The 20,971-nt window shown below is 47.3% G+C and overlaps 1 protein-coding gene across 1 annotated transcript; it reads left to right on the top strand.

Moving 5' to 3' along the window:
* The first annotated feature begins 32 nt into the window (after positions 1 to 32).
* On the top strand, positions 33 to 8,675 carry LOC125944439 (solute carrier family 22 member 15-like). The gene is made up of 4 exons (XM_049664939.1): positions 33 to 46; positions 1,691 to 1,896; positions 7,401 to 7,588; positions 8,529 to 8,675. The coding sequence occupies exons 1-4, from the start codon at positions 33 to 35 to the stop codon at positions 8,673 to 8,675; spliced, it is 555 nt and encodes a 184-aa protein (XP_049520896.1).
* The last annotated feature ends 12,296 nt before the right edge of the window (positions 8,676 to 20,971 follow it).

Raw genomic sequence — 20,971 nt, 5'->3', positions numbered from 1 at the left:
TGACTGTACGCTTCAATGCAACAGTAGGCAGAATGCATGCTCTAATGTTAGCCAAATGCCTTCAGTATGACAAAAAAAAACACGATACATAGCTGTGACGTTAGGAATGCAATTATGCATAAAGTCGCAGTTTCGCCGGAAAGGCGAAGCATTGATTGCGATAGCAAATTATTAGACAGTTATACAAAGTAAGGATGGTAGTTTTATCGGCCGTATAAACTTGTAAAGATTCGCTTACTATAAACTCAAGCTAACTATATTAACAAGCATGACGTGTCACGCGCGCACAAGCAAACATGGAACACATCTCACTCGATGACCGCTGACGCTCGCTGTCAAAACGCTGGAGTGAGGCAGCGCGGCTGCAGCAGCAACGGGCGAATTGACCTTCGTGCTGCCTCTCCCTTCAACGCCAACTCTCTCCCCATAGCAGATCGCTTTCATGATAGGACACGCGCGGCTGCGCCATACGCAGCAGCCACCGGAATAGAACGCCCCTCCCCCTCCCGCCCCCCGGTGCCATGCGCGCGACGGAAGACGGCGCGCTTTCACCCCGCTTTCCTCCCTTGCGCGCGCGAGATTTAGCTTAGAGATTTAGTGGACACAGCAGGCGCATTTCTGCCGTCGTCATCGCCGTCGCCGTGATGTTCTGCATGAAGTCCAAGGGCGATAACATCGCCGCCACTCGCACATACAGCATACTGCGCGCGGCGGCGATGTTATCGCCCTTGGACTTCATGCAGAACATCACGGCAACGGCGATGACGATGGCAGAAATGCGCCTGCAGTGTCCATTAAACTGCTCGCGCAATAATAAGTGGCATTGTGCGTACGAGGAAGTCCGCCGAAAAAAAATGTCACAGTTTCGCCCTGAGGGCGAAGCAATGAATGCGATAGCAACACAACAATGTCATACGAAGTAAGGTGAGCGGCTTTGGTAGCAATATGAATTGTAGTAAACATGAGCTGATTAAGTAAGCAGGTGTGCTGCGGCGTAAGTAGACCGACATGAAGAGAGACTCGATGACCACGAGAAGGCGCGTGTGAAACGGTGGTGTTGATGAGGAGCGCTGCCCGTGGGCAGCGCGTGCGAAGGGACACACCTGTAGCGCTGCACTGCCGATCCGGGCAGCATTGCATGTGTAGCGTGCGTTGGAAAATGTGGCCCGACTATTACTAACTGTGGTGTGAGCGCGCACAAACAAACATGAATAGATCACACTAAATGACTGCAGACAACGACTGTCAAAACGCTGGCAGCAAGCGCATATATACGCCGCAGCGGGCGAAGGTACGTGTGGTCTATCGCTTCAACGGAAACTGAGCGGCGAATGCACAGCGCATAAAGGTCAGAGCCGTGTGGAGATTAGAGACGGTGCGAGCGAGCGACGAGCGCGGTTGTTGGCAGAGTAGAAATGCGCCCCCCCCCCCCCTCGCTCCCTCCGGCGCTCGCTTCCCGCTTCCTTGCTTGCGCGTGGAAGGTTGAGTGCGTTCGCTCTCCGTGACAGCGTGCGTCCCCGCACGCTTCCGCTCGGGCATACGGCGCGCGGCGAAGATTTTATCTATACGGAACCTCACGGCGACGACGACGGCGACGGCCACGCCGACGGCAGAAATCCGGTGGAAGTGTCCATATAATTGCTATCGCAATAAAAAGAAGACGTATTCTGAGAACGTTCCGTTATCGCAGGTTCGCCTGCTCCATCACGTTCTACGGGCTCGCGCTCGACACGGGCGCTGTCTCGCTGGGCGGCACCTGGACGACGTTCGTGATCGCCTCCGTGGCGCCGCTAGCGGCGTACTTTCTGATCGTGCGCTGCGGACGCCGAGCCGTCCTCGCCGTCACGCTGGCAGTCACTGGCGCCTGCTGCCTGCTCGCTGCCGTCTTGCACCAGGGTAACGCACTGGCTACAGTCGCACTTTTTAGATCACACAACGTGCTACTTCCGAAAAGCGAACAACAACATATAGCTATAGTTACCACGTGGTATAACAAATTGCCAATAAATATTCAACGCCTCCGCGAAGAAAAAAAAGACACTCGTGCCCGACCTTGGTGCGTTCGAGCGCTTCTATTAGTAACATGCTTCCGATGCCCGTAATTAACGCTCTCTTCAAGCTCAGCTTACACACCGGTTCTTAACATGTGCACTATTCCCTTCAAACTTAAGTTCCTTGTAGCGTTTAATTATCCCTGGCTACGGAAAAACATGCATATAACGCTTTCGAGCGTTCGCACTAACGTTCGCTGTAGAAATGGAAGTGGGGTGCATGGGGAGAGGCGTGCAGGGGACGCAGCCGCGTTGCATGCATTGCAATGAGCACGTTTTTCTTTCATTGAGAACCCGGACATTTAGACGTTGGCGTTTTTATTGCGTCAAATAAAACTCAAAGGGGTTGTGTACCAACAACCTTAAGTATTCCGCATGATAGACAGGCTTGGTGACAATTTGTAACCGCCCCGTTTAAGAGGGGATATCAATAAATCATCATAATATAATTACTGCATTAAAAGCGATATTAATGACATCAAAAAATCGGGCCAGGTGGTTTTAGTAGGAGCTATGAATGCGCATATGGAGGATTTAGACGGATATACGGATTACAACGGTTCTCTAGGGCTGGACCTGTGCGATGAACAGAACTTTGTTGTAAATAATAGGGATAATAAGAGGCATGGGCAGGTAATGTGGTAATGCGGAAAGAGGTAGTTATGCATCGACTACGCCTTAGTCTCAAGAACGGTTTATGAACGACTAGACCAAATGATGATAGATGAACATGGAAAAAATAGCCTGGGTAGCGATCATAAACGTCTTTCCCTAAATTCTGGGCGAGATACCAACGCAAAACATGGACCAATAGCATAAAATTTCTAAAAAGGAATGAGAAGCAAATAACAGATCGAAAAAAAAAAAACCACACACACAGAGAAGAGCGTGGAGGCTTTTCCTGCAGCAATGTGGGAATATAAGGAACTGGTAGACGTTATGCAGCAGGAGATAAGACTGACACGGCTAAAAATTGTTTGATTGGAAAGCGGAAACCACGGAAGTAGTGGATCAAGGAAATAAAAATAGCAATAGAAGAGCGTAAGCAGGCGTTAAGGGATCATCGAGAAGCCAAAAAGTTGGGATTACATAAAGAAGAGATGCTCCTTAGATGGCACAAATACCGAGAAAAGAAGGTGGCGAGTGAGCTCGTGCAAGAGGAAATTGCACAAGTGAACGTTGGGTGCCAACATTCGCATAAAACACAAAGGCATACCAAAAAGATTCTGGAACCATGTAAGAGCTCGGAGCTCCAACTAAAAATTCGCAAGCGGCTATAAGGGATGTAGACGGTAACATCTTCGAAACAGACGATGCGCTGCAGTACGTCAGGGACGTTATTGGGGATAACTTCGGTACGAAAGAAAGCGTAGTTCAGAGTCCGACATATTCAGCAGCAACAGAAAAGCCTGAGGTATTAAAATTTTGCGTAGAAAGCTTTTGCTGGAAAAAAAGTAGATAATATGCCTGATAACACGGCCGCAGGACCCGATGAAATCCCATTACAGCTAATCAAAAACCTCGGTCCAAAGAGCAAGGCACTGCCGACTAATGCCATAGAGCAAGCGATTAGAAGGAAAAAAAAGTTCCTGTTGGATGGCGTGAAAGCAAGATGAATCTCATCTACAAACGCAAAGGCAATAATGATAAGAAGAGATCGTACAGGCCAGTTACGGTAACGTCGGTGATATACGCGTATAGGATGGAGTGAAAGTGACAGACAGCGCTTGTCTGTCACTTTCACTTTTTGTCCTCGTTTCTCGTGTGCGCGCTGCAGTTACAAGATGAATAGATACCAACTCGCCCAACTTTCAGTACTTTTGTAGGATGGCTATGCAAGTAATAAAATTAGAACTGTCGAAGTGTGTGGGAAAGAAGTGATGCACTGGGGGAACTACAAAATGGGTTCAGACCAGGAAGACGCTTAGAGGATAATATGTTTATACAAACTCAGTGCATAGATATTTCAGTAGCTCAGAATAGATCTTTATGGATAGCACGTCTAGATATTAAAGGAGCTTATACGACAACGTAGGCTCCTTTACCGTAGGCTCCTCACAAGGTATGCTCCTCACAAGCCAACGTTGCAAGCTCCGTTGCAACCCGGAGCTGCCCGAAGTTTGCAAATTTGCAAACTTCGGGCAGCTCCGGGTTGTCTTGGGATCCCAGCTCACGTGACTTCCTATCATAACCGGAACTAGGTGGCTGCCGTCTGGCTGCCAGCGGGCTGCCAGAACTCCGAAAATCGAAGAAGCCAGTGAGAAACTCTATGGCTGCAGCGAAGCGATGCGACGCGCCCGATGACGTCACGGCCTAGCTTCACCTACGCAGCTGTTGCGAGGCTCGGTGTTGCTAGGCGACGCGGAGTGACGTCATCGCTCGGTGAGGTTTTCTTACGTACACTCCCTCGACTAACCACCAGCTTAAACATCTTCGCTGTTAAAAAAAGCAGGGAAGCGTGACTAACGAAGCGACTGCACGTCCGTCGGTCAAGATAGTTCGGTGCGGCTGCTTTAATGAGCACCGTTTCCCCTGCCCGTGCGCGTGGTTATAGTGCGCTTCCTTCGTCCTTTGTTTACAGCACACTGCCACCCGTGAGAAACGGGCGAAATGATTGATGATGACAGCGGCGTCACATCGTCGTCTAAACTTCTTCGAAGTTGCACCGTTCTTGTTCGCGAAGTTCTCCAGCTGGCGACGGTTGAATTGGCTCAACCCATTGCCACTCGCGTAGTAGCCCTCGGATCAACAGCCTGTCGCGCTGGCGGCGACGGCGGTTGCTGCTATCGTCCCACCAGGCTGGAACAGAAGCCCAGACTTCACGTGACGGCGCGCAGATCACCAGAGGAGCCATCAGAGGAGTTTCTTTCATTGTGTTCTTGGACATGTACATGAAAAGCAGGTTGTCCATGTACGTCTTGTTCTTGATGTAGGTCGAACGATGGCGTCCGCTGGTATATAGGCGCGGCGGTACACGGAATGACAATACCGGTGGAGCTGCACACTTTTCGTCGTTTTATTGCGATAGCAATTATATGGACACTTCAACCGGATTTCTGCCGTCGGCGTCGCCGTCGCCGTCGCCGTGAGGTTCCCTATAGATAAAATCTTCGCCGCGCGCCGTATGCCCGAGCGGAAGCGTGCGGGGACGCGCGCTATCACGGAGAGCGAACGCACTCAATCTCCCACGCGCAAGCAAGGAAGCAGGAAGCCAGCGCCGGAGGGAGCGGGGGGGGGGGGGAGGGGGCGCACTTCTCTGCCAACAACCGCGCTCGTCGCTCGCTCGCACCGTCTCTTTTCTCCACACGGCTCTGACCTTTATGCGCCGTGCATTCGCCGCTCAGTTTCCGTTGAAGCGATAGACCGCACGCACCTTCGCCCGCTGCGGCGTATGCTTGCTGCCAGCGTTTTGACAGTCGTTGTCTGCAGTCATTCAGTGTGATCTCTTCGTGTTTGTTTGTGCGCGCTCACACCACGCTTGTTCATTCAGTTCGTAATAGTCGGGCCACATTTTCCAACGCACGCTACACATGCAATGCTGCCCGGATCGGCAGTGCAGCGCTACAGTTGTGTCCCTTCGCACGCGCTGCCCACAGGCAGCGCTTCTCATCAACACCACCGTGTCACACGCGCCTTCTCGTGGTCATCGAGTCTCTCTTCATGTCGGTCTACTTACGCCGCAGCACACCTGCTTACTTAATCAGCTCATGTTTACTACAATTCATATTGCTACCAAAGCCGCTCACCTTACTTTGTATGAAATTGCTGTGTTGCTATCGCATTCATTGCTTCGCCCTTAGGTCGAAACTGTGACATTTTTTGGAGGAAGTTGTCAAGCTTGTAATCGTCAGGCATATTTGGCGATGGCGGACTCTGCGGTGCAGTTGGCGGGAAATAGCGCGGTCGGTCGATAAATGTGAGCCGTCTAGTGGAAGACGTCGGCGCTGTCACGTATGATCGGGTCGTTGACGCTGTGCATATGCCGGTATCGGTGCTACGGTTTCAAGCACTGCTTTGCCGGTGATGGTCGGTCTCCACGCTGCGGTCTCTACACTCAACGGCTTGCGCGTTTCGTTTTTGGGCCGCTTTTCGGGCAAGTAGAACTTGTCGTCGGTTCTGGTCGTGATCTGAGGGCTCGTGTAGGCGATCTCCTTCTCGTTGTTCAAGATGAGCTGACGCTGTACCCTCGCCTCGGACTGGTGCTTCGGTTGTCGTACGTGGGGTGTCGGTTGTTTGGCGTTTGCGCTGACGTCCGCCTCCTTACCGGTTGTAAAGATCGACTGGATGCACTGCCTTTTGTACTCGCAAAGGACTGGCGGCAGTCGGTAGTGATCAGGAATGAAGGCGCAAACGAACCCGGCTGATGGCGTGACGGATCATCTCGTGGTATTTGAGGGCCTCTGCGAATTCGGATTTGTATTCGTCGTCGTCGATCACGAGCTCTTCGATTTTGGCGTTGATTCCAAAAAGGTCATGATCTTTGTCGTCAAGTTCATTCAGGAGTACTTGCAGGTCGGTATGCGTTGGTTCGGTTTCTTGCAGGGCTTCGGTTGCGGCAGCGATGACACGGGTAGCGGTGCTTCGAATGACGTCGTGCTCACGGCGTAGTCGGTCCATGATCGGTTGTGCGGAACGGCAGTCTCCTTCCCGGGTTTCGGCACCATAATCTGTGTTGGAGGCAGAGACTGACGTCCGTCGGATGCGGTTTCTTGATCCAACTGTCTAAAATAGCGCTAGCGGGAGCCTTCGCCTCACGCGTTCTCAACCTCTTCTTTCTCTACAGTTTGCAACAGGAAGAGATTGATACGACCGTATCCGCTACAGGGATAGGTAGCGGTATAAGGTAGATAGAGAAGTAGATAGATACCTGTTTAACTCAAGCAGGCTAGGTGACTCTTGCTCACCGTCCCGTTTCAAAGTGGATGTCATTAAATCATCACCATTTTGATCATCATCATATCTGTCTCAGCGTTTCATAATTCGTTATGTCGGAGTAGTAAAGCATGCAGCCTGGAAACTTTAAAGTAGCTATTTTGAAGAGCCTGCTAACAGAAACATGATCATCAGATGTATAGCGTCAAAATGTTAAATGTACGATAAACGGGCGTCTGTGTGCCTGTCTGTCTTGTGGAGCAAACTTGTTTATCCAAGACAAAGCGTAAGAAAATTCTGGCAATTTTTAGCTCTTAAAATGAATGCCCGATGGTTACTTTAGACTCAAAAAGTCCTGTCTGCGAATGTAGATGGGCGGTGTTGTGTCTTGCACCGCTATTCATCCCAATATGTACCAACTGGCCCAGCTGTCGATTTTTCGGCTGCATGTAGCGTTTCTCTCTCAATGCTTTGCAGGAAGCACAGTGCACTGGCAGGCTCTGTCTTGGGCTTGGTTTTTCATCAACGTTGCCTACTCAGTGCTGTTCATATACGCGACCGAGATCTACCCGACGACTATCCGGGCGCTCGGTTTCAACCTGGGTGCCGCCTTCGGCCGAATCGGCACCGTCATAGCGCCCCTTATCCACGGCAACCTCGGGCGGGTAAGAGAGTGACTGAACTTTAAGCTATCATTCATCCATTGGTTTCAAATAGCTGCGACACATGAACAAGGAAGTGATTTATAATCTTTCTGCAGTATTCGTTTTTGTTATGTCGTAGTTGAAACGATAGCATAGGTCTAGCCGAACTTATGACAGATGTTTTGGTAAGTTCGTAATGCATAAATAGTAGCTAAAGCGCTTTCGAAAAATGGTCTTTTAAAAAACCAGTGCTGGTTGTCTGCTCGGAGACTAACGTATTATATCCTAGGCCACTTCTTCTGTTGTCTATTCGCCCAGTCTGTGCACCCAGAAAATTATTTTACAAGATTATTCCGTATCGGATGCGACAACTACAGTGCCACAGATTGAATCTCGACTATATAATTGCAAGGTGTACTTACGTTAGCCGATTTCGTTAGTCTAGTACAAGATCGGGAAGATCACTAATTCAGACCGCGGCGTTCAGATTTCATATTTCTGTCGTGCTCTTAAGTTAACTTCGCGAAACCAGTTTACCGTCACGGATTTATAATATGTCTCGGCGCCACTGTCACTATATATTAAAAAAAATATTTAAAAAAAGAAAAGAAAAAGCGCATATTGCACGAACCTGAATGTAAAGCACGATGCGACATTCCGCGGCACGGGACCACAGAAGGAAGAAAGCCTTGTTTTCTCAGTCGCCTCACGTATATTTATTTTCGCCGCCTTAGAAGCTCTTGGTTCACCGTCCCGTTTCGCTGTCCCGTGCCTTGCGTGGTAACACGTCTCAAGTGTCCGCGAAACTGAAACAACCGAGACCGCAAAGTGGTTTAATAATCAGAAGGTATTTGAAATGCGATGCAGCAGTGCAATGTTAAATGTCCGAGTCAAACATTGTGCTCGATTTGACGACATTGCTAAACTAGTTTCACCCTTCGTCCGCGAACGGCGTCTGCAGACCTACGTTCTCCTGTTCGTGGTCTGCGGAGTGAGCGCATTTCTGGTGACCAAGCTACCCGAGACCAAGGCGACACACCTGCCGGAAAAGATCAAGCCGGAACAGAACATATTCGAGTGCGTTGCCTTTACAGAATTGCGAGCATGATACTGCTCTCTCTTCTTTATTGATCTGTACACGCGAATAACTTCGACACGCTGTTAACTCAGCCAGTCACCGTGGCGGCTCTCGTTCGAACTGCAGGCGGCGTCTCGTGGCGCATAGACGTCAACGTTACTTGTGTTGGGAGGTTGGAGTCAGAAAGCGAGAGCAGCCAATTAATTAAAAAAATGATGAAGAACAAACCTACGCCCCATATTAAATAATCCCATATGAATATTGCGCGGTCCCATGTAAAAATTCACGTGTTGCCATGTATCACATATGCTTTATGAGATGCATGGCGAACATACCGGTTTCATATGGACTCCCCATGCGTTCAAATAATCATACGGTACTTGACATACTATATGATATACCCTCCCAAGACCCCTTGTACAATACATTGCACATGGCCTTCTACATTTATTATAAATTCACTCGCAAGTGATTACGCAAGATATTCATTCTAGGTGTAAAGTACGGTACATGTGTAACTGTAGGGAAGTGGTTTACTCATATTATTGTCATCTGCTTTCGAGGAATTTGACACTCAATTGATCTAGACCTCTGTATCTTCCCAGACGGCGGAAAGCAAACTTGATGTGTGTTTCGAAATTACTGAGATTGCGTGAAAATACCGGACACTCCAGCAACATGGCAATGTATTACACGTAGTTCCATCTTCATCTCTGCTTTTTTTTTAATGCATTTTTTTACCGTGAGGAGATAACATGTTCACGTACATGGAGACGCAGTTTTTGGCATCTAACCGTGGTATTTAATTTTTTTATTGTTTTTCAAGTTCATAACATAACAGCAGACAATAAAAACCACCCAGAAGAGCAATTATATTACATAGTTGTGTTCGGGTCTCAGGAGGATATGAGAACATACGTACGCGTTTTTATGAGACCCCCATATATCCATATATGGAAATATAGAATATAAGATTTCTTTTTTGATAGTGCATCAGTCAACAAAGACTGTCTAAAGGGCAGCGCCGGTGATTTTTCGATGTCCACTGACCTTAATAAAGTTTTAATATATGTTCTGCTTTGCACTCTCAGTATCTGTGGCAAACGATATGGCTGCAAGTCCTTTAGTTTTCCTGAAAATGAATTTGAAAGATTGGTTGCGTGTTATCAACTCATGCCCACGAATGTATGGGTATTTACTGGCTACCTTGTGTTTGGGACGTCAGCGACTACGCCGCCACATGGCCAGAGTGACCTAGAATACTGGGAGTGGTCAAAGCGCCGCGCGAATACATTGGGGAGGCGTGAAGCTTTTCCGAGGAACTGCCACGCCTCGGCGCTGCTGTGCCTGACCCGTGGGCTTTCTCCGCTGGGGAAGCTGCGCCAAAGCGGAGGACGTCTGCTATGCGCTTGATATTTTAGTCGCTATTAGCCAACATTGCGATAATTTAGCTCCTATAAAATACTATGTTACTGCGAGATAATACTGCAGCGACTCAGCGCCCAGAGAACGCGTTCGTGTGCTATAAGTACGGGGATTTTGTATATTATTGCGGTAGCAATTATATGGACACTCCAAGAGCATTTCTGCTGTCGTCGTCGCCGTGAGGTTCCGTATAAAGTCCGACGGCGATAAAATCGTCGCCGCGCGTCGTATGCTGTATGTGCGAGTGAAAGTGCGCGAGGGACGCGCGCTTTCACGGAGAGCGAACGCACGGCGGAGAGCAAACGCGAAGTCTTCCGTCGTTCAGCCAGTCACCGTGGCGGCTCTCGTTCGAACTGCAGGCGGCGTCTCGTGGCGCATACATGATCTGAGTCGGTACATGATCGGCGATCATGGACCGACTACGCCGTGAGCACGACGTCATTCGAAGCACCGCTACCCGTGTCATCGCTGCCGCAACCGAAGCCCTGCAAGAAACCGAACCAACGCATACCGACCTGCAAGTACTCAGTGCGTGGAGTGGTTCTTGGAGTGGTTCGGTTTCTTGCAGGGCTTCGGTTGCGGTATACACCTGATGTACCTGCAAGTACATCAGGTGTGCTGCCGCGCTTGCTCACTTCAGCGTTTAGACAGTGGTTGTCTGCGGTCATGGAGTGTGGTCTGCTCATGTTTGCTTGTGCGCACTGACACCATGCTTGTTAATTCAGTTAGTAAGCGAAGGTGTCCAAGTTTATGCAGCCTATAAAGCTGCTATCGTTACTCCGTATAGCTCTCTACTAATTTGCTATCGCAATTGATGGTTCGGCTTTCGGGCGAAACTGCGACTTATTTACTTCTACGCTTGCCGGTTTGTCACCGCAATGGTCTGCACTTACCGCGGCTGTTTCAGGCACACTCAGCGCGTACTTCATCGTGAGCGGAAGTATTTTAATTTAGTAAAGTGTGGCATGACCAACGTAAAATGCTGCAAAATGGAATAAGCACGAGATGGCGCGCATGACCAGGAGAACGAAGCAGATATAGACGGCTTGATCATGCTAACGCTTTGCGCCCTTCATTTACTTTCTTTTATTTCATGCGTTCAATTTGCTTTACAAGATTGCCTCCCGTGCTCTGCTGTTTCATTCTTAACATGAAAGTAAATTTAGCGATTTATTCCGTATGCTCGCCGGTTTGTACACAGCAAATATACTTGCTTATCAATTAATACGTAGTTGTAATTGCATAATGAAAAGAGACAACTTATTACAAGGACGTAAACTTTTTATGTTTTACTGCCATTGAAGGTAATAGCAGTACAGATATAATAGAAATAATTGTAGTGCATCAAAGGGGTAATTTTCACGACAACTATGTCATTATAATGAAAACACAAATAACGTTCATCGTCATGCGCCATAAATGCTTGCTTGTTTACGTAACAATCATACGTTAAGCATATGATAGCATTAGACAGGTTACATGTTGATGATTTAAGCGAGGATTAATGGATTATAAAACAAGGCTATTGTAACAGTTGATCTTTCACATAACAAATGAGTAGACGTCTGGACCAGTAATAGCTATCTATTCATTTCAATCTCGAAAAAAATAATTAGATTCAATCCTTCTGGCGCGATGACCGGATGTCTCCGCATCCCGCTCCTTTCTATTTTCTCATTGACCTATGCTACGTAAAGCCCCTGCACCTTTTTAATGATACGGTGTAATCATACGGTGTCTCCGCAATACATCATCACATCCAGTCTCCTCTCCTTTCTTGCTTTAATTTAATTCATTTTAACAGCATGTGACCTTAAAAGCAGGCAAGTGGCCAATAAACTTTTAATGATTGAACATTAAGTTATCATATACGGCGTAATACCGTGCTCACATTGCATCACCGCTCCCGATGTTCCTGCATAACATCACGTCCAACAGTTGCGTGATGCAGCTGCGGATCGCGCCGAATGCGTGTCTCAAAAAAGTGACGAAAGGCTCATTTTTTTGCATTCGCGGTTATGTCGCCAGCAAGCTTGTGCTGAAAGCAAAGTGTGAACAGTGTCGCGATATTCTGCTAACCAAGAAAGAATACATCACTCAGATCAGCGCAGCTGGTTACACACGTCTGCGGGACAAGGAAGGCTTCCTGAACCCGTTTGGCCATCTCATAATTTTTATGTCAGATTTGGAAAACCTTTTCACAAGCTGTTTCAGTACTCGGGAGTTTCATCATGAAAGCGCTTTGGACATTATTGAGCGCATCATCAGGAAAAAGCGGGAAGTTGCGGTCGGCTGCCCCATTCATGCGCGCTGAAATGACTACTTTCTATGTAACTACTCGTCTCCACTTTTTTTTTTTTTTTTGTCTCTGAACCGCACGAACGCTAACCGCCATGAATCTTCAAAATATGGGAAGTTAAGCCGCTGTACGTGAGATTAAGTTATTTGAATCTGTTCAAAACGTTCTCATCTATTGAAATTTTTATGGCGAAGCAATCCCAGCTTCTCGCACGAACATTTCATATTGATGTACAGTGATGCCTGTAGATAGAAACAAGGCCGATGCATGAGTAACCCAAGCTGACTCCGAAGCATCCAGTCTGTACCTGTTTATAATGTATATTTGTCCTCCCACGTTATATTTTTGTCAGGCACGGTTCATAGATCTCTGTACTTGTTGATATTTATTATTTAGATAGAGCAGGATTTTATTCCCGAACAATTTTCTAAAGTGATTGAAATACCTTTACGTTTGTACATTGCTTACCGCATTTTTGATTCGGCACTTATTTATTCAGCAAAAATACCGGTATTTATATCAATAATTTAATTTTGTCTGGATATCTGTAAAGCCTCTTTCTGTGGGACACCTTTTGTGTAAAAACTTGCGGAATAAAGTTTGTTTACCTGGCACTGCTTTTCTTTCTAACGTATGCATTTAATACAAGGTTCGTCTAAGCACGGCGAAACTCGTTGCTGCACGCTATCCCTGAAGCGAAATAAGCTAACATTACTACGGCCGTCTCTACTCTTTCTCTCGTTTCCCTTAGGCTCTCTTTTCTGTGCTCTTTGCATGGTAAAGCACTAGTGGAGGCTAACAAGTTGTCAAATGAAGACATGTTGATAAGGCTGTAAACCACTGGTGACCGTGACCGAAAAGCTCATAGTAGTGAGCGAAGCTGTCACTGCACGTAAGTAATGCAGTTGACTGCGCGAGTAATTTACTTTTAACGCGATAGCGTTAAGGGCAGGGCCCCCTGTCGCAGAAAATCCGGCGTCGGCGTGGATGTTGGCGTCCGTGGCGGAGAAAATCATCCCGAACCACCCCGATCGCGCAGGCCCTCCACGTGGCGCGAGCCGTTAGTGAACAAAAATTGAATTTCTCAAAATTAAATCCGTCAGAAAAATGGCAAAGTACGACTTAGCCACGTCCTACAGACATGGTGGCGTCGGACTGTCATTTGAATGCATGAGAAAAAATAATTCTATTACGAGGAAACTCAAACACAAACCCTTTTCCAGCATTTCTACCATACCAACAGCGGCGCGCTCGGGTAGGCTACTAGCAAAAACCTTATCCAGATGGCGCTCGCATCCTCAGCAGGTCGAATTGAGACTTGGCCTGCCTAATGCGTTTTGGACACGCGCGCGCGTCGGGGCAATAGCAAACAATTAATAAAATAACAAAAAAGGTCCTAGGGCGTTCACATTTTAATATAAGACGAATTATATTGCCCCTGGAAAAACGTCTACCCAGCAATGCATTTCTGTTTAAAAGTGAAGCCGACTTTAAGGGGATCGGTGTAAGCTTGGTCTCTGTAAGCGGGCTTTCCCACGTTCTGTGTTGCAGTGAAGCATACTCAAAGAAAAATGCGATGCGAACGGGGCCCGTTAACGATATCGCGTTCCATTCTTAAAGGCGAAGCTTAACTGTCCTATATTTTTTTCGTTACCCTTAATTCTTGCATGCATCACCCTTTTGCCCGCTTGCCCATGCGAATATGTTTTCGTTCTCTCCTTGTGCGTGTGACTTCATTTTGTGCGTAGAAACACACAAAATGAATGTTTCTACGCACAAAATAGCCCACATTACCGTTCCCGAACTCTAGCATCGAAACAAGGCCGCGCTGATGCCGTTCGACACATGATTTTTGCATTATTTTGCTGCCCCCAGCACTAAGACTGGTAAGTCTTAGTGCTGGGGGTGCTTACCAATCTTTAATGCTAAAGATTGGTAAGTTCCATGCCGTACCGCACCATTGAAGTTAAATAGCCTCCAAGTGTCTTGTGTATAAACTGAACACAAAAAAAGAAAAAAAAAACCCTACAGCGCGTAGCAGACGCCTCTCGCTTTCCGCGCGTTTCCCGAGCGCAGAAAGCCCACGGGTTCTTAACGGGTCCTAAAGCCCTGTAAAGGGTCCGGCACCGCAGCGGCACGGTGCGGCAATTCCCCGCAAAAGCCTCACGCGGAAGCCGGCGCTTTGGACACTCCCCGAATATTCTATGTCACTCTACACATGGCCCAGAAACGCTGGCTCCTTCTTCTACGAGACGACGGCCGACAGTCATCGTGTTGACAGACGTGATAACCGGTCCTCCTTGCCGCAGCACTATGCGCTGAGCTTGGGCACGTCGCGCGGCGGCTGCTGATCGAAAGCAAACGGCGATCCTTCAGCGCTCATATAATGCCGCTGAAATCGTCGATGTCTAGTTTGAAAGAGCTGTAAAAGCTCCCCGTGTCGTCAGAAGACATCGTCAGGTTCACTGTTTTGACATTAGCACCACGTGTACTGCGTGTTTAGCATGCGCTCTGCGTGTTTGCATTACTCATCGTAACGTCCCACGAATCAGCTACCCGTTTCGGTACCTCGCTTATTGGTTATTTAAAATTACTGATCAGTTTCTAAGCAAATTGAACCACCCTACCAGTGACAGGATTTTCAATTCCATTTGAATATGAGGCTATTCTAATAGGGTAAAAAAGAATACGCCGGAGTTGCCCTTTTAAGTCACAACAATAGGGCATCGAAGTCGGCGTCGTAAGCCATTTGGGTTCGGAGAACTGTTCGTGATTTCAACATGTAGTATTTACATTACTTGCCTGCCACACCAGGCCGCGGTGCTTAGCCGTTTATTTCATATGGAAACAAAAGCGTCCTTTCCGCATGACTGGGTTGTTATAATTGGCAGTGTGATAGGGCCGAGTCTAAGCACATTCGTCAGTGCTTTATTTAGAGGGTCCGTCATTTGTCGGCGGTCGCCATTGCAACCCCCAGCCACACAGGTATAGAAACCTGACTGCTGTTCGATGCGCTCGTAGACAAACGCTTATAAAATTGTAGAACGCACTGGAAACGCAAACTCCGAGTCAGCCTGCCGGGAACAACAATGTGACCATTGTTCATAACTTAGTCATATAGGGCACTGCGTATATCATTTGAGCACGTAATAACGGAAGAGCTCATGGAAGCGTAAGAGAAATGAAGCGATCATACTATAAGACAGAGTGACTCCTTGGGCTAGTCGATTGTAAAGGTTCAGCGCCTTTCCCCCCCCCTCTTCAGTTTAGTTTTAAGCTACTGCGCAAAAGTAATGGATCTAACCGCCACGGTATGTTTACAACTGAGAATTCTCATATTGTTTTTTTTACAGGAAATTAGCCCAATATTTCAAACGCGGTGACGCACTCTTCTACGCTTAGTTGGTCATTTAGGAAGCGGAAAACTCATGCGCCATTGTATCCGCTGCGTGGCGCCGTTGCCAGCGGATTAGAAGGCTCGCCCGGCTCACGTGAAAAAGTGTTTGTGGAAAGCGATCACGCGAGCCATGGAAATTGATGGCAGGATCACGTGATCAATTCCCTCTATAAGTATTGCGTTCTTTCGGGACAACATTTTCGTCAAGTGTCCACGTAGGCCGCGCATAGTTTTTCTTCAAGCTGGCATCCGCATCCTTTTTTGCCCTTGGCTTGCCGCCTTGACTCGCTGGCGTGCCGCCGCTGCAGATTCAGTCCCATGCGCTCCTCGGGCAACCGGCGGCCGCGAATGCCGGAACTCGAGTCCCGGACTCTCGACACCGATTGCCGCCAGCAGACTGCCGCGATGCGGATCGTGCTGGCGCTCTTCGGCAGTGCGGAGGAGCCAACAGAGCCGCACTCGGCCCACCCGTCACTCGGCGGCAAGCCGACGCGCGGCCGCGCCGACTCGACCGCAGATGCGCCGCCGGAGCTGCAGCCAGGCAACTTAAATTTTCAGCTTACTGTTTCATCATCGGTGGTACAAGAAGATATCACACAGAACGAGATCCCATAGTTCGAAACTGCTTATGTCATTTATGCTTATGTCTTGTTTAATACATTAAGAATACATTAAGAATACATTAATAAAAACACACCAGTTACGATTATAATGCATAAAAAAGAGCATCTGCACAAGACGCTGTTAATGTGGTTAGCATAACAAGTTAAGGTTAAAACTAGTATACCTGTAATGAACAACCACACCCATACAGAAGAAAGAAAATCGCACCAAACTAAATTCATTTTACAGAGTTATAACATACATGATCTGTGTAAATGCCTATAGGATGATAAAGCGGGGGCAGTTTGCATCTTCACCGGTAAGTTATTCCAGATTTTCACACCACCAAAACCAGCGCATTGTTTGCCATAGTTGCTGCGCTCACTCTTACACCGTTATGTTGCACACCGCTCGAGGCATACGTACTTCAGAACACAGAGAAATAATTTTATTCGGCATCCACTGAGAAACCACCTTGTATGTGGTTTGTTACATTTAAAGGAAACATACACTAAGTATATATCGACTGCAGGAAGCAGAGTTTTATTTACGCCTACGCTTTTATCTGCGAAAACTACCGAAAAGTATTAATCATCATGTTTTGCAACCTAACTCTAAAGTCAACAATAAAAAATGGTAGCGGAGTTCTTTAAACTTAATCTATCGGTGCAGCTGCAGAGTTAAATTGACACATTGTATACCATTAAGTATGACATTAAGCGGAAGAAATGGAGCTGGGCAGGCCATGTAATGCGTAGGATGGATAACCGATGGACCATTAGGGCTACAGAATGGATACCAAGAGAAGGGAAGCGCAGTCGAGGACGGCAGAAAACCAGGTGGGATGATGAAGTTAGGAAATTCGCAGGTACAAGTTGGAATACGCTAGCGCAAGACAGGGGTAATTGGAGATCGCCGGGAGAGGCCTTCGTCCACTGGTGGACATAAATATAGGCTGATGATGATGATGATGATGATGATGATGATGATACCATGTCGAATGATCAAAATAATTTATCAATAAGATTTATGCGAAGTTCACTTGGCAATGTAACGATTTCAGGTAAGCTGCATGTTTGTTTGGCCCAGACGTAACTGATTAAATAGAAGTTATCATGAATTTATGATACCTATTTGGTGCAGAGTTACGGAGTTCTATAAACTTTTTTGATTACTTTCCTTATCATAAACTAGTTTTGTTTTATTTTTGTGGTGCAAAATAAAATTATATTTCCTAAAACAGGTTCAGCTATTGTGAGCATTTGTGCGTTTCACGTCCACTTGAATATGGAAATTGGGGCTGACACCTAACTAAAGCTTACCAAGGCAGAATGAAGTGCTCAAAACAGAGCATGCTTACCAGCAAAGCGCATTGTTTCCTTTCTGAGACACGCATGCAGTAACTGCTTAAACGTCGGCCACAATAAGCGAACAGATTTCGTCTCGTTGCCACTTGCTGTTTCCGTTGGGACAGTTGTTCCCCGCCTATACAACCAAATTCTATGAGTCTGAAGTTCCCAGGGGTCTTACGAAACAGGGGCGTTCAACTATTGGCCGCATTTCGATGGGGGCGAAATGCGAAAGTACCCGTGTACTTAGATTTAGGCGCACGTTAAAGAACCCCAGGTGGTCCAAATTTTCGGAGTCCCCCACTACGGCGTGCTTCATAATCAGATCGGGGTTTTGGCACGTAAAACCCCTTAATTTAATTTAACTATTGAGTGCTTTATGGAGCCGTCGTAAATCGGAGAATGAGTGGGGGCTCCTCACGCTATTCGCATATATATATATATATATATATATATATATATATATATATATATATATACTTGAGCGAGATGTTTGCGATGTCATTGCGTGGTGTCTTCTTCTCACTTATGTATTTATTATTATAGTTGTCTTCGAAAAGCCACTGACTTGCGCGAAGGATTTCGCGCGATGACGCTTTGATCAGTTACTACATGTAGAAATGCGCACACCTGTTTTCTTAAATCCACACCGGTTGGAGCCGCCACAGGCTTATGACGTCATGCTGTCCATACAACGTCATTTAGGAAATAAAATTTGCAAATTTGATGAAAAGATAAACATAGTGTGTCCTCGGGCACTCGATTGTGCTTGGTGACAGATGTATTTTGTCATTCGGGGGCTCTGTCTTGCGCTTCGTGATTGGCCGATTCGTCACTCCGAGAAGACAAACTCGAGCTGCGATCTCAACGTTAGCGGCTGTTTCACAAATTCATTCCCAGCAGAAGAAGAAGAAGCAGGAAGCGGAGCAGAAGAGCCTTCCCGTCATCCGGAGGAAGCGAAGCCCGATGACGTCGCAGTGCAAGAGCCGGGCCAACCGAAACCGCCGGAGCACAGCGCGAACGGCGAATGCGCTCCGCCGACTGCCTGCGCCAGCCCTTCCGTTCAACGCCCGGCGACGGCACCAGGCACGTTGGCCCCGAGTTTCGGTGAAGACCGTCGTGAAACCGTGCCACAGTTAGCGCATGGAGTCGAAGAGCGGTCTCGGGCAACCACATTGGAAGCTCCCACGACGGAAGGCCTTCCATCACTCTCGCGGAAGGCGGCGGGCGCATGTGATACGCCGAAGTACAGCACAGTGAGTGTTTGCTTCTTTTTTTTCTTCTTTTTTTGACTGGGCAAGGATGGGGGGGGGGGGGGGGGGGCTGCTATGATAGGCATATCATGACATGTTTGTCATGTAGGTCATGAAACAGCCGCCTACGTCTTGGTGCTCTCATGGTCGTTTCGTTCACTTGGTGTGTACCAAAATTCGCATAGTATCACAAGAGTGTATGACGAACATAAATGATAGGTCATGACATGAATATCATGACATGTGTGTCATATAGGTCATAAAACAGCCGCCTTCGTCTTAGTGCTCTCATGGTCGTTTCGTTAACTTGGTATGTAACTAGAATGGGCTCGGACATGGGTACTAAGTGAACAAAAGACTAAAGGATGATGGTAGAAGTCAGAGTCATGAGGATGACTCAGCAAAAATAACCTTGACTCATCGGAAAATGATTAACACCCAAAAACCAATAAGATGGGTTCGGACATGGGTACTAAGTGAAGAAACATTAAAGGATGATGGTAGAAGTCATAGTCATGAGGATGACTCAACAAAAATGACCGTGATTCAGCGAAAACTGATTAACACTCAAAAACCACTGGAATAGGTTCGGACGTAAGCACTAAGTAAAGGAAACACTAAAGGGCGATGTTAGAAGTCGTAGTCATGAGCACTACTTAGCTAAATAAAGTTACTCAGCGAAAAATTATTAACACTCAGAAACCGCTGAAATGAGTTAGGACATGGGTACTAAGTGAAAGAAACACTAAAGGATCATGATAGAAGTCAGTCATGAGATCATGACTCAGCAAAAATGACAATGACTCAGCGAAAACAGATTAACACTCAAAAGCCACTGAAATGGGTTAGGATATAAATGATAGGTCATGAAAGCCGCCTACGTCTCGGTGCTCTCATGGTCGTTTGGTTGACTTGGTCGGCTCCCCGCACTATGCTTCGCATAATATCGATTCCCACAAGCCGTGGGATCTGCCGTCTTTTTGTTTCTTCTTCTTCTTCTTTTTTTTTTCTAAAGGATAAGAGCGAAAGTAAAGCGAATGAAACGTTGTGGGGAAATGGCGCGAGGAGGCGAGCTATGCTTTCCCAGCTACAGAGGCTTTCGTCCATTGTCTCTATCAGCTTTCGCAAGCGGCATTCCTTTGCTGTTTTGTCCATCTGTAAGGGATGAAAGCCCCCTTCAGATTTATGTCACGAGCCCCGTCTTTCTTTTTATTGTGATAGCAATTATATGGACAATTTCAGGTGAATTTTCGTCATCGTCGTGATGTTCCGTGTAAAGTCCAAGGGCGATAACATCGCGGCCGCGTGCCGTATGCTGTATGAGCGAGGGAAATCATGCGAGGGTGAGCTGAGAAGGATGGTGGGTTGGTGCGGCGGGTCTTCTCGCGCGCGCAAGGGAGGAAGGCGGCGAGAGTGTGCGCCGACTTTTTGCGCGCACAAGGGGGGAAGCGGGAGATGTACGCGCACTAGGGGGAGTGGGTAGCGCGTGTCTTTCATCCAGGAACACGGATGAAAATAAATGGGCGGCTAAAGTGCACTAGTATCTGTGCCTGAAAAACGTGGACACAGAAAGGAGGAAGAGGTTAAGAAAGTTGGCAACCAAGTGCAGGGTAATTCAAACTGTGAACAGACAACCAGAAGTCATCAAAAAGAAAGTGAGAGAAACAGAGATAGTGAATTGGATGCAAAGAATGGTAACAAAAAAAGACGATGGAGATTTACAGGAATGATAAGAAAGAAATTAGAAGGAAAAATGTGTACGATAACACAAAGGGCAGTGCCTAGCTATTTGAGGCTTGAGCCGCTTGCCTAAGGACCAAAACGTACCGGAGCAAATATTCGCAACTAGATGTGGCATGTGTATGCTGCAGCAAAGATCCGGAGACCACTCAGAACATCCTAATGGAATGCGAAATCAGAAAGTAGGTAACGTACACCTTCCAGAAGCGCTTGGCTTTAAAGTGGGTGGAATCATCAACTGGTCAGCAGTACAGGTATAA

This window comes from Dermacentor silvarum, chromosome 3, assembly GCF_013339745.2.
Source record: "Dermacentor silvarum isolate Dsil-2018 chromosome 3, BIME_Dsil_1.4, whole genome shotgun sequence".
NCBI lineage: Eukaryota > Metazoa > Arthropoda > Arachnida > Ixodida > Ixodidae > Dermacentor > Dermacentor silvarum.
The sequence above is the reverse complement of the archived record's forward strand: the minus strand, read 5'-3'. Positions and strand labels throughout refer to the sequence as shown.

Bases quoted from the DNA above. Each gene is read 5' to 3' on its own strand.
- LOC125944439 (XM_049664939.1), top strand. The intron at 1,897-7,400 runs GTAACGCACTGG...AATGCTTTGCAG, and splicing joins CGCTGCCGTCTTGCACCAGG to GAAGCACAGTGCACTGGCAG. The intron at 7,589-8,528 runs GTAAGAGAGTGA...CGGCGTCTGCAG, and splicing joins TCCACGGCAACCTCGGGCGG to ACCTACGTTCTCCTGTTCGT.